At 46.3% G+C, this 12538-nt stretch overlaps 1 protein-coding gene across 2 annotated transcripts; it reads right to left on the reverse strand.

Moving 5' to 3' along the window:
- Positions 1-754: 754 nt before the first annotated feature.
- LOC110496199 (inosine-5'-monophosphate dehydrogenase 1a) lies at positions 755-12018 on the reverse strand. 2 transcript variants are annotated; one of them, XM_021571963.3, is made up of 16 exons: positions 10899-12018; positions 6100-6198; positions 5205-5253; positions 4444-4545; positions 4131-4205; positions 3734-3940; positions 3504-3591; positions 3208-3407; positions 3018-3108; positions 2786-2881; positions 2502-2645; positions 2196-2340; positions 1919-2062; positions 1727-1810; positions 1199-1215; positions 755-971 (listed from the first exon to the last, which is right to left on the reverse strand). In XM_021571963.3, the coding sequence occupies exons 1-16, from the start codon at positions 11144-11146 to the stop codon at positions 871-873; spliced, it is 1890 nt and encodes a 629-aa protein (XP_021427638.3). In that variant the 5' UTR covers positions 11147-12018; the 3' UTR covers positions 755-870. The 2 variants fall into 2 exon arrangements, with proteins under 2 accessions (XP_021427638.3, XP_036811455.2); XM_036955560.2 differs by lacking the exons at positions 755-971; positions 1199-1215 and adding an exon at positions 1361-1508.
- Between the last annotated feature and the right edge of the window lie 520 nt (positions 12019-12538).

Genomic DNA, 12538 nt, shown 5'->3' on the forward strand with positions numbered 1-12538 from the left:
CAGGACACAGTAGTCACAGTTCTACATTAGCTACGTACATTTAAAAAATTGTCAAAGACCCCAGCCACCCTAGTCATAGACTGTTCTCTCTGCTACCACACGGCAAGCGGTACCGGAGCGCCAAGTCTAGGTCCAAGAGGCTTCTAAACAGCTTCTACCCCCAAGCCAGAAGACTCTCTCTCCCCCCCCCCCCCCTACTACCTCAACTAACCGGTGCTCCCGCACATTGACTCTGTACCGACACCCCCCTGTATATATATTGTTATTTTTAATGCTGCTCTTTAATTACGTGTTACTTTTATCTCTTATCCGTACTTTTTGAAACTGTACTGTTGGTTAGGGGCTCGTATGTAAGCATTTCACTGTAAGGTCTACACCTGTTGTATTTGGCGCATGTGACTAATACAATTTGATTTGATTTATACAGCCCGATGGCTCTGTGCCATAACCCAATACATCTGCCCATTGAAGCTTAGTCCCTAGTCCCTGTGGTTTATGTCATAACATCAATTAAGTCATAGGTCAGAGGTGACTCTTTGGTCTCTCAAAAGCATCTTACACAACACAGAGAAAGAGTAGGTAGAGGTAGACAAGAGGAGAGGAGTCCAGGGGTCTTCCCTTGTATAGCCAAAGGTTATGTAATGGTTGAACTGAGTAGTAGCTGAGTAGTAGCTATGGTTAGGTCAGATGTGGTAACTTGGGTGGAGGTTGAGTAGTGGTTGTAGGTAGATCAGATGTGGTAACATGGTGGAGGTTGAGTAATGGTTGTAGGTAGGTCAGATGTGATAACTTGGGTGGAGGTTGAGTAATGGTTGTAGGTAGGTCAGATGTGGTAACTTGGGTGGAGGTTGAGTAGTGGTTGTAGGTAGGTCACATGTATCCGTTGTGCCTGGTGGCTGCTGGTGAGGGTACACTGGGTGCTGCTCGTGAGCTTACTCTCCCTCCTCCCTCAGTATAGCCGCTTCTCATAACTACAGGAAGACAACACACAGAGACAACTGTCAGGAATACAAGTCAAGCTTAATTGAAACTCATATTACACTACATAAACTAGATTGAGGGTTTTAAGAAATTGGTAGGGCTTTAAAAAAAGTAATGACCTTGATTTTTGGGTCTTCCTGAAAACAAAAAGGGACCAACAGAGAAAATTGCAGTAGGAAAAGAGTTAGAGTTGTGAGCACAGGGAGAATGTACTTACATGGCACAAAAGAATATCTATGATGAGAGCATGAGTCAGAGAAAGAGAGAAGACAGACATTGTGATGTTTTGCTTGCTTCAGTGCTACTGTTTAGCTCAGGGGTAGGCAATTCTATCCACAAATGGTCAGAGTAGGTGCAGGATTCTGCTCCAGCTAAAACCGTGACACATCCAAAACAATAAATCAACCAATCATAGTCAAAAGTGAATTACTTGCATCTGCTGTTACTGCTTTGGCTGGAGCGAAAGCCTGCACCCACAATGGACCTCGTATGGTATAACTGCCAATCCCCGGTTTAAGTAGCAACTCCTAAACAACATATAGTAAAGGAGATATGGACGCCACTGGTGAGAACAAACACACTCACACACTACCACCCAGGCCAGAGATAAAGGACATCGGACACAGAACATGGGACACAACAGGACAGGTTAGTCGATCACACAGGAGAGTAGCACAGGATCTACAACGAATACCACAGGACAGGATGTGTAAACGATGCCAGAGCCAGGCAGGGGCAGACTTACGAGTGGAGCCCGTGTACTCCCCCCTCAACCTGAGCTGACATGGTCCTCTTCTCAAACTTCAGCTCCCCAGAATACATCATGGACCTGGAATAACATACAACAATACAATTATATCACAACAATGGAACAGAGAGACACAGATCATATCAAAGTGGAATACAATAACACAGTCTAACATCTGTTCAGACTTACCGCAGTATGCAGAGGCTCTTGGCTCCGATGTCTTGGCAGCCATGTTGTATGCCAGCGATAAGGTAGGGGGCAAACTTATGGATAGAACCTTTATCCTGAACCGACCCTGACACACCCTGAGCCACCTTCACCTTGTCCCCCTCACTGTGGAGATAAACACACAATCACAATATCCCTATCACTGCAAACACACACACACACACCTTCTCCTCCTCACACCTCTGGCCTTTGCCCTATCGCTGGAAATACACAAGACACACCGTGTCTTTCTCTCTACCTGAAGTAGCGTTTCTGGCTGCTGCTGTTCTTCTCCATGGCGTCCAGGGAGCCCATCCCACGGTACTTCTTCAGCCGCACGCCATCTGAGAAGAAATACTCCCCCGGGGCCTCTGTGGTTGCTGCGAGCAATGACCCCATCATCACTGAGGGTACAGAAGTCAGAGGTGGATGGAGGTGAAAGTTAGACCATTGATAGTATGGTGTACATTTTCCTGTTTGTGGGAAAAGGCTCATTATAATGCTCGGTGGGTTCAACACACACACACACACACACACACACACACACACACACACAAATACACACCTGTGGATGCCCCAAGAGCGAGAGCTTTTACCACATGTCCAACGGTCTGGATGCCTCCGTCTGCAATGACGGGCACACCGAAGCGCCTGGCGTACTCTGCCACCTTGTACACTGATGTGCCCTGGGGACGCCCACACGCCATCACTGGCACACAATACAAACATAACACAAAGCAACGTGTCAGCAATTTGACAACAAATAGTTTTTCTTTTTAACTAAACATTTGTACAAACTGTACACTCTCCTCCCTCCTCATTTACTGTTCCTCCCCAGTCTCTCGTTACCTTCCTGGGTGATGCAGATGGAGCCGCAGCCCATCCCCACCCTCAGAGCGTCCACACCCGCATCGATCAGATTCTTAGCCTGGGCTGCAGTCACCACTACACACACACACAGAGAGAGACAGAGATACACATAGAGAATGTAAATTGAGAATGGGGAAGAAAGAAAGAAAGAAAGAAAATGTGTGAGATTAAAATGAAAGAGACATTGCTAGAGAAGGTAGAGGAGACTCACCGTTTCCTCCCACCACCTGTAGTTCAGGGTATTTCTGTTTGATGTAGTTGATCATGTTGATCTGATAGACAGAGTTCCCCTGGGAGGAGTCCTACATGGTAAACAGACAGGGGTTAGAGAGGAGCAGAACCCAAAGATAAGACAAGTAACCAAAAATACAATATAAACAACTCAACTTCCCCAGACCCACCAGCACTACCACGTCAACCCCAGCCTGCATCAGCAGGTCCAGTCTGCATTTGTCCTCCTCTCTGGTTCCGATGGCCGCTCCACACAGCAGCTGTTTCCTGGAGTCTTTAGAGGCAAGTGGATAGTCTCGGTTCTTCTTCAAGTCTGTCCTGGCAATGATGGCAACTAGCTCATCACTGTCATTCACTATGGGCAGTTTACCTGAGAGAGACAGAAGTTCCAAACAAAGATTGATCTTTTGCCATGTCCTCTCTAAAGTGTCACTACAGGAAATGTTGTGTCACTACCATACAGTACCTTTCTTGCTGCGCTGCAGGATGTCGTTGGCCTCTTTCAGTGTGACGCCAGCTGGTGCAACCACTAAATCTTCCCTCTTTGTCATAGCCTGCAAGAATCAGCCATTCATGTAAACCTCACAGGAATAGTATTCAATTATACAAGAAATAGACTCATCCAGTTTACAATGTGTTATGATAGTATATTGTCAATATTGGACGTGTACAAACAAACATGTCATGCCCACACACCTCTTCCAGGGGTCTGTCATGGTCTTTCTCTGAGAGGAAGTCAATGTCTCGGGAGGTGACGATGCCCACCAGCTTGCTGCCCATCTTGCCCGTCTCGGTGACAGGGATGCCAGAGAAGCCGTGGCGGACCTTGGCTTCGAATACGTCTCCCACTGTGTGGCGAGGACTCATCACCACTGGGTCTGTGATGAAACCCTGCTCAAATTTCTGACCACAAATAAATAAACATCATTCAGCGAATGTACATTTGTATTTATTAAACCAGCAAGTTTAAGTGTATTCATGTACTGTTACATTGTCAAATGACGTTGTGACATGAGACTTTATACTGTTGATGTAACGATCTATCAATATACTGTATATCATCATGTTGTCCCACCGCTAGCCACCATCTTACCTTAACCAAGCGGACCTCGTTGGCCTGGAACTCTGGAGTACAGTTATGGTGCATGATCCCGATCCCGCCCATGAGCTATAACAAACAGAGCACTGACCAATCAGGGTTTGCCGAACAATCCAATCAGACTTCAATATGCGTCAACCAGAGTCCATGTATTACAAGACATATTTTGTTTTTATTTATGGAAATAGATAAAAACTCATTACCACAATCAAAAATACCACTAGTAAATGAAGTTTTATAACAGATTTGTGGTCTTGTCTTATTGCTGTTGGCTGGCTGAGCAGATGAGGAGTGGCTCTATACTCACAGCCATAGCAATGGCCATGGAGGACTCAGTGACTGTATCCATGGGAGATGAGATGATAGGAGTCTTCAGGGTGATCTTCCTGGTCAGAGCTGAGGTCAGGTCCTAGAAACAGGAAGTAGAGAAGGAAATAGATAATTATTACATTACAGTGATCTGAGAAGAAAAACGTAACTACGTAAATAATGACACCCTGTCACCAAATACCTGTGACTGGAAGGCAAGACCAATCTGAACATGCAATACCTCCTCATTGCCATTAGGTAGCAGCATGGACGTCAGCTGTCCCTGCTCAGTCCTGTATGTACAGTCATGTACAACAGGAGACATACCCTTCTGCCAGTAGAGAACAAACAAGCTAAAAACACCAGCACCTGTAGCCTACTAAAGCAATTAACCCGGGCATGACTCTGACTCTCAGCCATGAGGGACTGGTGTTGCTATTCTCAGTGTTGTTGTGGAGTGAAGTGGTCTGGCTGGCTATGTTATGAGCCGAGAGTGCGTGTGCGTGTGTGTGTGTGTGTATTCAACAGAGAGGAACATAAAGCAGCCTCCTGTTCTCCTCAGGGAAGCAGAGAGGACCACATGAGAGGAGTGGCTGCACACACACACACAGGGCTATACTGGGCTGTGTATGAATGGGTACAACATCATATGCCAGAAAACAGCAATGGAGTTGACTAAAGCAGTAGCATGGCTATGATACTGTAGCTTCTGTTGTTAATTAGCAAATAAAAGGTTAAGCAAACACACTGGATACTCACCACTTCATCAGAAATAAAGTCTATGAAACCAGGCAGAATCAGGAAATCACTGTAGAGGGGGGAGAGGGACAAAAACAAATTAACAGAGAGAATATTGTGTGGTCTATGAATAATGACATATCATGTTGTCCTGAAAGGTGGATACACATCATTCTGCCAAACAGTGAGGGAAATGTTGTGTGAACACTTCCCACGCCTTGCGTCCCAGCACCAGTCCCTTGACCCCTGCCCAGCACAGAGTCACATCCCTACACCCTCAACCACTTTGCATATCACACACTCTCACACAGACTGGAAATAAAGCCTTTTTCTAATCCACCCACTGTACTAGATGTGAGGATATGATGTTCTCTCTGTGTAAATCTCCATTAGGACTGATAACACAAGCCTAATATACTCATTCTAATTTGAAAATAAAATATTCCTCTTATGTAAGGCTGCATAATGATGATTATTCTACTGGTCTGGTCTCACCATACCATCACAGCAGTCAATTAATGTGTTTACGCTGTCAGTATCACACTAACACTTAAGGTCTTACTGAACGAAAGGTCGAAGTGGGTCTCTGCTGAGAGAGGATTTGTTATATCTATGATACATTAGTGTGGTCATTAAGATAATACACCAGCCATATCCGTACATATTCAGCCATCTATGAGATGTTTCAAATTAAGGTGGAGGAGCACATGTCTACTAGTATCAGAACTAGGCCTACTACATACCATACTAATTTGAGTGTCCCGGATGTACTGTATGTTTACTATGCTGATCTATGAGACCAGGCTGAGTCACTTTCTGTCATACACTTTCAATTGGAAACATTTCAAGAATTTCAATCAAGATCTTTGGAAATGCTCCTCTCTAAGTCTGATAGAATGTATAAACAAAATCTTACTTGTATGTGAGTCCATCTCCGATAGAGAAGAGCTGCTGAGCCGTCAGTCCATCTTCAGGCACGTACCCTGTCCCTCCACTGATCAGGTAGTCGGCCATGCTGGAACACAGACACACACGCAGTATATATACAGTACATGTGTGTATATATAAACTCAGCAAAAAAAGAAACGTCCTCTCACAGTCAACTGCGTTTATTTTCAGCAAACTTAACATGTGTAAATATTTGTATGAACATAAGATTCAACAACTGAGACATAAACTGAACAAGTTCCACAGACATGTGACTAACAGAAATGGAATAATGTGTCCTTGAACAAAGGAGGGGGGTCAAAATCAAAAGTAATAGTCAGTATCTGGTGTGGCCACCAGCTGCATTAAGTACTGCAGTGCATCTCCTCCTCATGGACTGCACCAGATTTGCCAGTTCTTGCTGTGAGATGTTACCCCACTCTTCCACCAAGGAACCTGCAAGTTCACAGACATTTCTGGGGGTAATGGCCCTAGCCCTCACCCTCTGATCCAACAGGTCCCAGACATGCTCAATGGGATTGAGATCCGGGCTCTTCGCTGGCCATGGCAGAACACTGACATTCCTGTCTTGCAGGAAATCACGCACAGAACGAGCAGTATGGCTGGTGGCATTGTCCTGCTGGAGAGTCATGTCAGGATGAGCCTGCAGGAAGGGTACCACATGAGGGAGAAGGATGTCTTCCATATAACGCACAGCGTTGAGATTGCCTGCAATGACAACAAGCTCAGACCGAGGATGCTGTGACACACCGCCCCAGACCATGACGGACCCTCCACCTCCAAATCGATTTTTCTCCATAGTACAGGCCTCGGTGTAACGCTCATTCCTTCGACGATCTGACCATCACCCCTGATGAGACAAAAGCGTGACTCGTCAGTGAAGAGCACTTTTTGCCAGTCCTGTCTGGTCCAGCGACGCTGGGTTTGTGCCCATAGGCGACGTTGTTGCCGGTGATGTCTGGTGAGGACCTGCCTTACAACAGGCCTACAAGCCCTCAGTTCAGCCTCTCTCAGCCGATTGCGGACAGTCTGAGCACTGATGCAGGGATTGTGCGTTCCTGGTGTAACTCGGGCAGTTGTTGTTGCCATCCTGTACCTCTCCCGCAGGTGTGATGTTCAGATGTACCGAAGCTGTGCAGGTGTTGTTGCACATGGTCTGCCACTGCGAGGATGATCAGCTGTCTGTCCTGTCTCCCTGTAGCGTTGTCTTATGCGTCTCACAGTACGGACATTGCCATTTATTGCCCTGGTCACATCTGCAGTCCTCATGCCTCCTTGCAGCATGCCTAAGGCACGTTCACGCAGATGAGCAGGCACCCTGGGCATCTTTCTTTTGGTGTTTTTCAGTAGAAAGGCCTCTTTAGTGTCCTAAGTTTTCATAACTGTGACCTTAATTGCATACCGTCTGTAAGCTGTTAGTGTCTTAACGATCGTTCCACAGGTGCATGTTCATTCATTATTTATGGTTCATTGAACAAGCATGGGAAACAGTGTTTAAACCCTTTACAATGAAGATCTGTGAAGTTATTTGTATTTTTACGAATTATCTTTGAAAGACAGGGTCCTGAAAAAGGGACGTTTCTTTTTTTGCTGAGTTTATATATCACACACAGTGAATTCGGGAAGTATTCAGACACCTTGACTTTTTCCGTATTTTGTTGCCTAAAATTGATTAAATCGGTTTTTTTCACCTCAATCTACACACAATACCCCATAATGACAAAGCAAAAACATTTTTAGAAATGATTGCCCATTTTTTTTTTTTTTTATGAAATCACATTTACATAAGTATTTACTCAGTACTTTGTTGAAGCACCTTTGGCAGATATTACAGCCTCGAGTCAGATATTACAGCCTCGACGCTACACGTTTGGCACACCTGTATTTGGGGAGTTTCTCCTATTCTTCTCTGCAGATCCACTCAAGCTCTGTAAGTTTGGATGAGGATTGCCGCTGCACAACTATTTTCAAGTCTCTCCAGATGTTTGATCGGGTTCAAGTCCGGGCTCTGGCTGGGCTACTCAAGGACATTCAGAGACTTGTCCCGAAGCCACTCCTGCGTTGTCTTAGCTGTGTGCTTTGGGTCGTTGTCCTGTTGGAAGGTAAACCGTCGCCCCAGTCAGAGGTCCTGAGCAGGTTTTTCACCACTTTGCTCCTTTCATCTTTCCCTCGATACTGACTAGTCTGCCAGTCTGCAACTGACACCTCCCTCTGCAACTGGATCCTGGACTTCCTGACGGGCCGCCCCCAGGTGGTGAGGGTAGGTAGCAACACATCTGCCATGCTGATCCTCAACACTGGAACTCCCCATGGGTGCATGCTCAGTCCCCTCCTGTACTCCCTGTTCACCCACGACTGCATGGCCAGGCACGACTCCAACACCTTCATTAAGTTTGCTGACGACGCAACAGAAAAGGCTTCTCAACAGTTTTTACCCACAAGCCATAAGACTCCTGAACAGGTAACCAAATGGTTACCCGGACTATTTGCATTGTGGGCCCCGCCCCCAAACCCTATTTTACACTGCTGCTACTCTCTGTTTATCATATATGCATAGTCACTTTAACTATACATTCATGTACATACTACCTCAATTGGCCCGAACAACCAGTGCTCCCGCACATTGGCTAACCGGGCTATCTGCATTGTGTCCCACCACCCGTCAACCCCTCCTTTTACGCTTCTGCTACTCTCTGTTCATCATATATGCATAGTCACTTTAATCATACCCACATGTACATACTACCTCAATAAGCCTGACTAACCGTGTCTGTACATAGCCTTGCTACTGTTATTTTTAAATGTCTTTGTGCTGTTGTTCTTTTTCTTCACACACACACACACACACACACACACACACACACAACCTTTTTTTTCGCACTATTGGTTAGAGCCTGTAAGTAAGAATTTCACTGTAAGGTCTACACCTATTGTATTCGGCGCAAGTGACAAATAAACTTTGATTTGAAAAACATCACCACAGCATGATGCCGCCACCACCATGCTTCACTGTAGGGATGGTGCCAGGCTTCCTTCAGATGTGACGCTTGGCATTCAGACCAAAGAGTTCAATCTTGGTTTCATCAGACCAGAGAACCTTGTTTCTCATGGTCTGAGTGTCCTTTAGGTGCCTTTTGGCAAACTCCAAGCAGGCTGTCATGTGCCTTTTACTGAGGAGTGGCTTCCGTCTGGCCACTCTACTATAAAGGCCTGATTGGTGGAGTGCTGCAGAGAGGGTTGAGCTTCTGGAAGGTTCTCCCATCTCCACAGAGGACCTCTGGAGCCCTGTCAGAGTGACCATTGGGTTCTTGGTCACCTCCCTGACCAAGGCCCCTCTCTTCCCGATTGCTCAATTTTGCCGGGCGACCAGCTATATAAAGAGTCTTGGTGGTTCCAAACTTCTTCCATTTAAGAATGATGGAGGTCACTGTGTTCTTGGGGACCATACATTTTTTGGTACTCCTCCCCAAACAATCAGAAAGGGGATTCATCAGAGAAAATTACTTTACCCCAGTCCTCAGCAGTCCAATCCCAGTCCAGTCTGTCCCTGATGTTTTTCCTGGAGAGAAGTGGCTTCTTTGCTGCCCTTCTTGACACCAGGCCATCCTCCAAAAGTCTTCACCTCACTGTGCGTGCAGATGCACTCACACCTGCCTGCTGCCATTCCTGAGCAAGTTCGCTACTGGTGGTGCCCCGATCCCGCAGTGGAATCAACTTTAGGAGATGGTCCTGGCTCTTGCTGGACTTTCTTGGGCGCCCTGAAGCCTTCTTCACAGAAATTGATCCGCTCTCCTTGAAGTTCTTGATGATCAGATAAATGATTGATTTAGGTGCAATCTTACTGGCAGCAATATCCTTGCCTGTGAAGCCCCTTTTGTGTAAAGTAATGGCAACAGCACGTGTTTCCTTGCGGGTAACCATGGTTGACAGAGGAAGAACAATGATTCCAAGCACCACCCTCCTTTTGAAGCTTCCAGTCTGTTATTCGAACTCAATCAGCATGACAGAGTGATCTCCAGCCTTGTCCTCGTCAACACTCACTCTTGTGTTAACAAGAGAATCACTGACATGATGTCAGCTGGTCCTTTTGTGGCAGGGCTGAAATGCAGTGGAAATGTTTTGGGGGGATTCAGTTCATTTGCAATTCATCTGTTCACTCTTCATAACATTCTGGAGTATATGCAAATTGCCATCACACAAACTGAGGCAGCAGACTTTGTGAAAATTTATATTTGTGTCATTCTCAAAACTTTTGGCCACGACTGTACTGTACGTAGTTGTCTTTCTACAGCCCCTAATGATATGAATGGATAGGGGATAACATCAAAACAACACTAATTTACCTTCAGTGTGGTTGTTTACCTTTCAATTAGATAAATAGCTTGGCTCTGTAATCTGGAAATGTTGATGAACCTACAGACTCTATAACCCTGTCAACGGAAAGTCTTTCACTCTGTGTGACGGTCAAGCAGCAGGTAAGAGGCTTTAATTACGTCACTGTCTCCTGATAGCAGATAACTGGGATTTATAAAGCTCACTGACAACGTCAATGACAACACCTTGACTGGCAGATGGATGTTTGGTAGTTCATTAATGTAGATGAAAGCCAGTAATTCACTAGGCCAGTGGGGTCTGGCACCTGGGACCGAGCTAGGGCCTAGTTGTTGACTGATGGTTAGAGCAATTGGAGTTTAGATGATGACGAATGGTATAGGCGGACTAGTTTTGTTTGTTACCTGTGTGTGTGCGCGTGTGTGTCTGGCTCACCTTTCAGGTTCGTATCCGGCTTGGATGCGTGTGGCATTGTATCTCTGCGCGGCCGTCTCGTGCCCGTGGCCATGAGGGTTGGTGTGCGTGTAGGCTCCACGAGGGTTGGAGTTGGGGTGTGTGTGTTCCCCTTCACGGGGCGAGAGGCGCGGCCTGGCAGGCTCAGTGTCACCAACTATACGGCGGTAGTCGATCTGGTAGGTGTCTTGCTCAAGCTCACCAAACCGGTCGTAGCCTTGACCCTCCATCTCTGAGAAATCCAGGGCTAAGGCCTCCACGGTCGTCGTCTCTCACACACAGACCTGACTGACTCCTTTCACACACACACACAGACCTGACTGACCCCTTTCACACACACCTGACTGACACCTTTCACACACACACACACTCAACCTGACTTACCTCTCACACACATACACTACCAATGCCTCTGACACACTTGAGGCCTCTATCAAGTCTCACATGCACATTCAATGCCTTACAATTACAATGCCTCATTTACACACACCTGGCATATCACGGACACCTGCACACCCAACACCACTAGAACAGACTTCCCCAGAGTGTGTTCTTTCTCTAACACACTGCTTACATGAGTGGTCTGTGTCCATTCACTGCCACAGTCGTTATCAGAAACACACAGACACACTGTCTCACAACTGTGTCAATTAAATAGCCCTCTAAATCCTCCTGTCTCTGTCTTTGGGGTTCTCCTGTCTCTCTGCAGATACAGTCTATGGGAGATAAGGCCTAAAAGTGGGAGCTCTGGTGGTCCTGAGACTGATGTACAGAAAGATGGAGAACTACCTCTCTCTTCGTTAGACAGAAGTAGGGAGGGTGGGTCACGCTGCAGGCTCTGGAGTCCTCTGAGGAGGATACAGTTGCAGTGAGCTGAAATCCTAGGTCCTGGGTGAGGCTGAGTGAGTGTCCCCTGGATGTCCTCCGGTCAGGCAGGGTGGTGAGTCCCAAAGGGGAGAGGGAGCTGGGAGGGTAGATCAGCCCCCCTAAGGCCTGGAGAGCTTTGGAAGCTGAGCTAGTGGAAATGTGAGAGCAGTTTGTTCCTGAGACTACCAGCCTATTTTTCCTCCTCTCCTGGCTTAGCTCTGTTTGTGACAGTTGTAGACGTCAGTCCTACAAAGAGGATTGGAGGAATTAAAGCAGGAGGGGCAACTGGCTGGAGGGAGAGATGAGAGAGGGAGTGAGAGTTCAGTGATAGAGAAGGGGTGGAGGGAAGGGTTGGGGGTGGAGAGCTGTAAAACACACTTTCCCAGTATCTCCATGGTGAGGGGTGTGTGTTATCAGTCTCAGACTGTATTTTGTAGGCAGGTTACCTAAATGTAACTCTGTGCTCTGCTGAAACCATTGACTGAGGGGAGAGTGACTGGGTTGCTAGGGGCATTTTCAGGAACATCATCTGCAGATGATTAGTGCTTGTGACAGTTGCTGAGGGATTGGACCAGCAAAGCCTATTTAATACTCACTTACAGTCTCTTTCTCTCCCATTCTCTTTCTTTCTCCAGTAGCCTAATCCCATTGACCATATTGAAAAAAAAAGTATTCGTATTTTACTCTGTGGATGTAGGCCGATCTGTATTCTACATGTAATACAAACATGCATTTTCTTACATAACACAATGGAA

This window comes from Oncorhynchus mykiss, chromosome 2, assembly GCF_057628025.1.
Source record: "Oncorhynchus mykiss isolate SJ-2025 chromosome 2, ASM5762802v1, whole genome shotgun sequence".
Lineage (NCBI taxonomy): Eukaryota > Metazoa > Chordata > Actinopteri > Salmoniformes > Salmonidae > Oncorhynchus > Oncorhynchus mykiss.

What these genes read in the sequence shown, in the direction of transcription:
- LOC110496199 (XM_021571963.3), bottom strand. Translation starts at nt 11,146, where the DNA reads ATGGAGGGTCAAGGCTACGACCGGTTTGGTGAGCTTGAGCAAGACACC. An exon ending in CCATGGCCATTGCTATGGCT is followed by an intron (nt 4,206 to 4,443) that starts GTGAGTATAGAG and finishes TGTTTGTTATAG; the next exon opens with CTCATGGGCGGGATCGGGAT. An exon ending in CGCTCTTGGGGCATCCACAG is followed by an intron (nt 2,341 to 2,501) that starts GTGTGTATTTGT and finishes CTGTACCCTCAG; the next exon opens with TGATGATGGGGTCATTGCTC.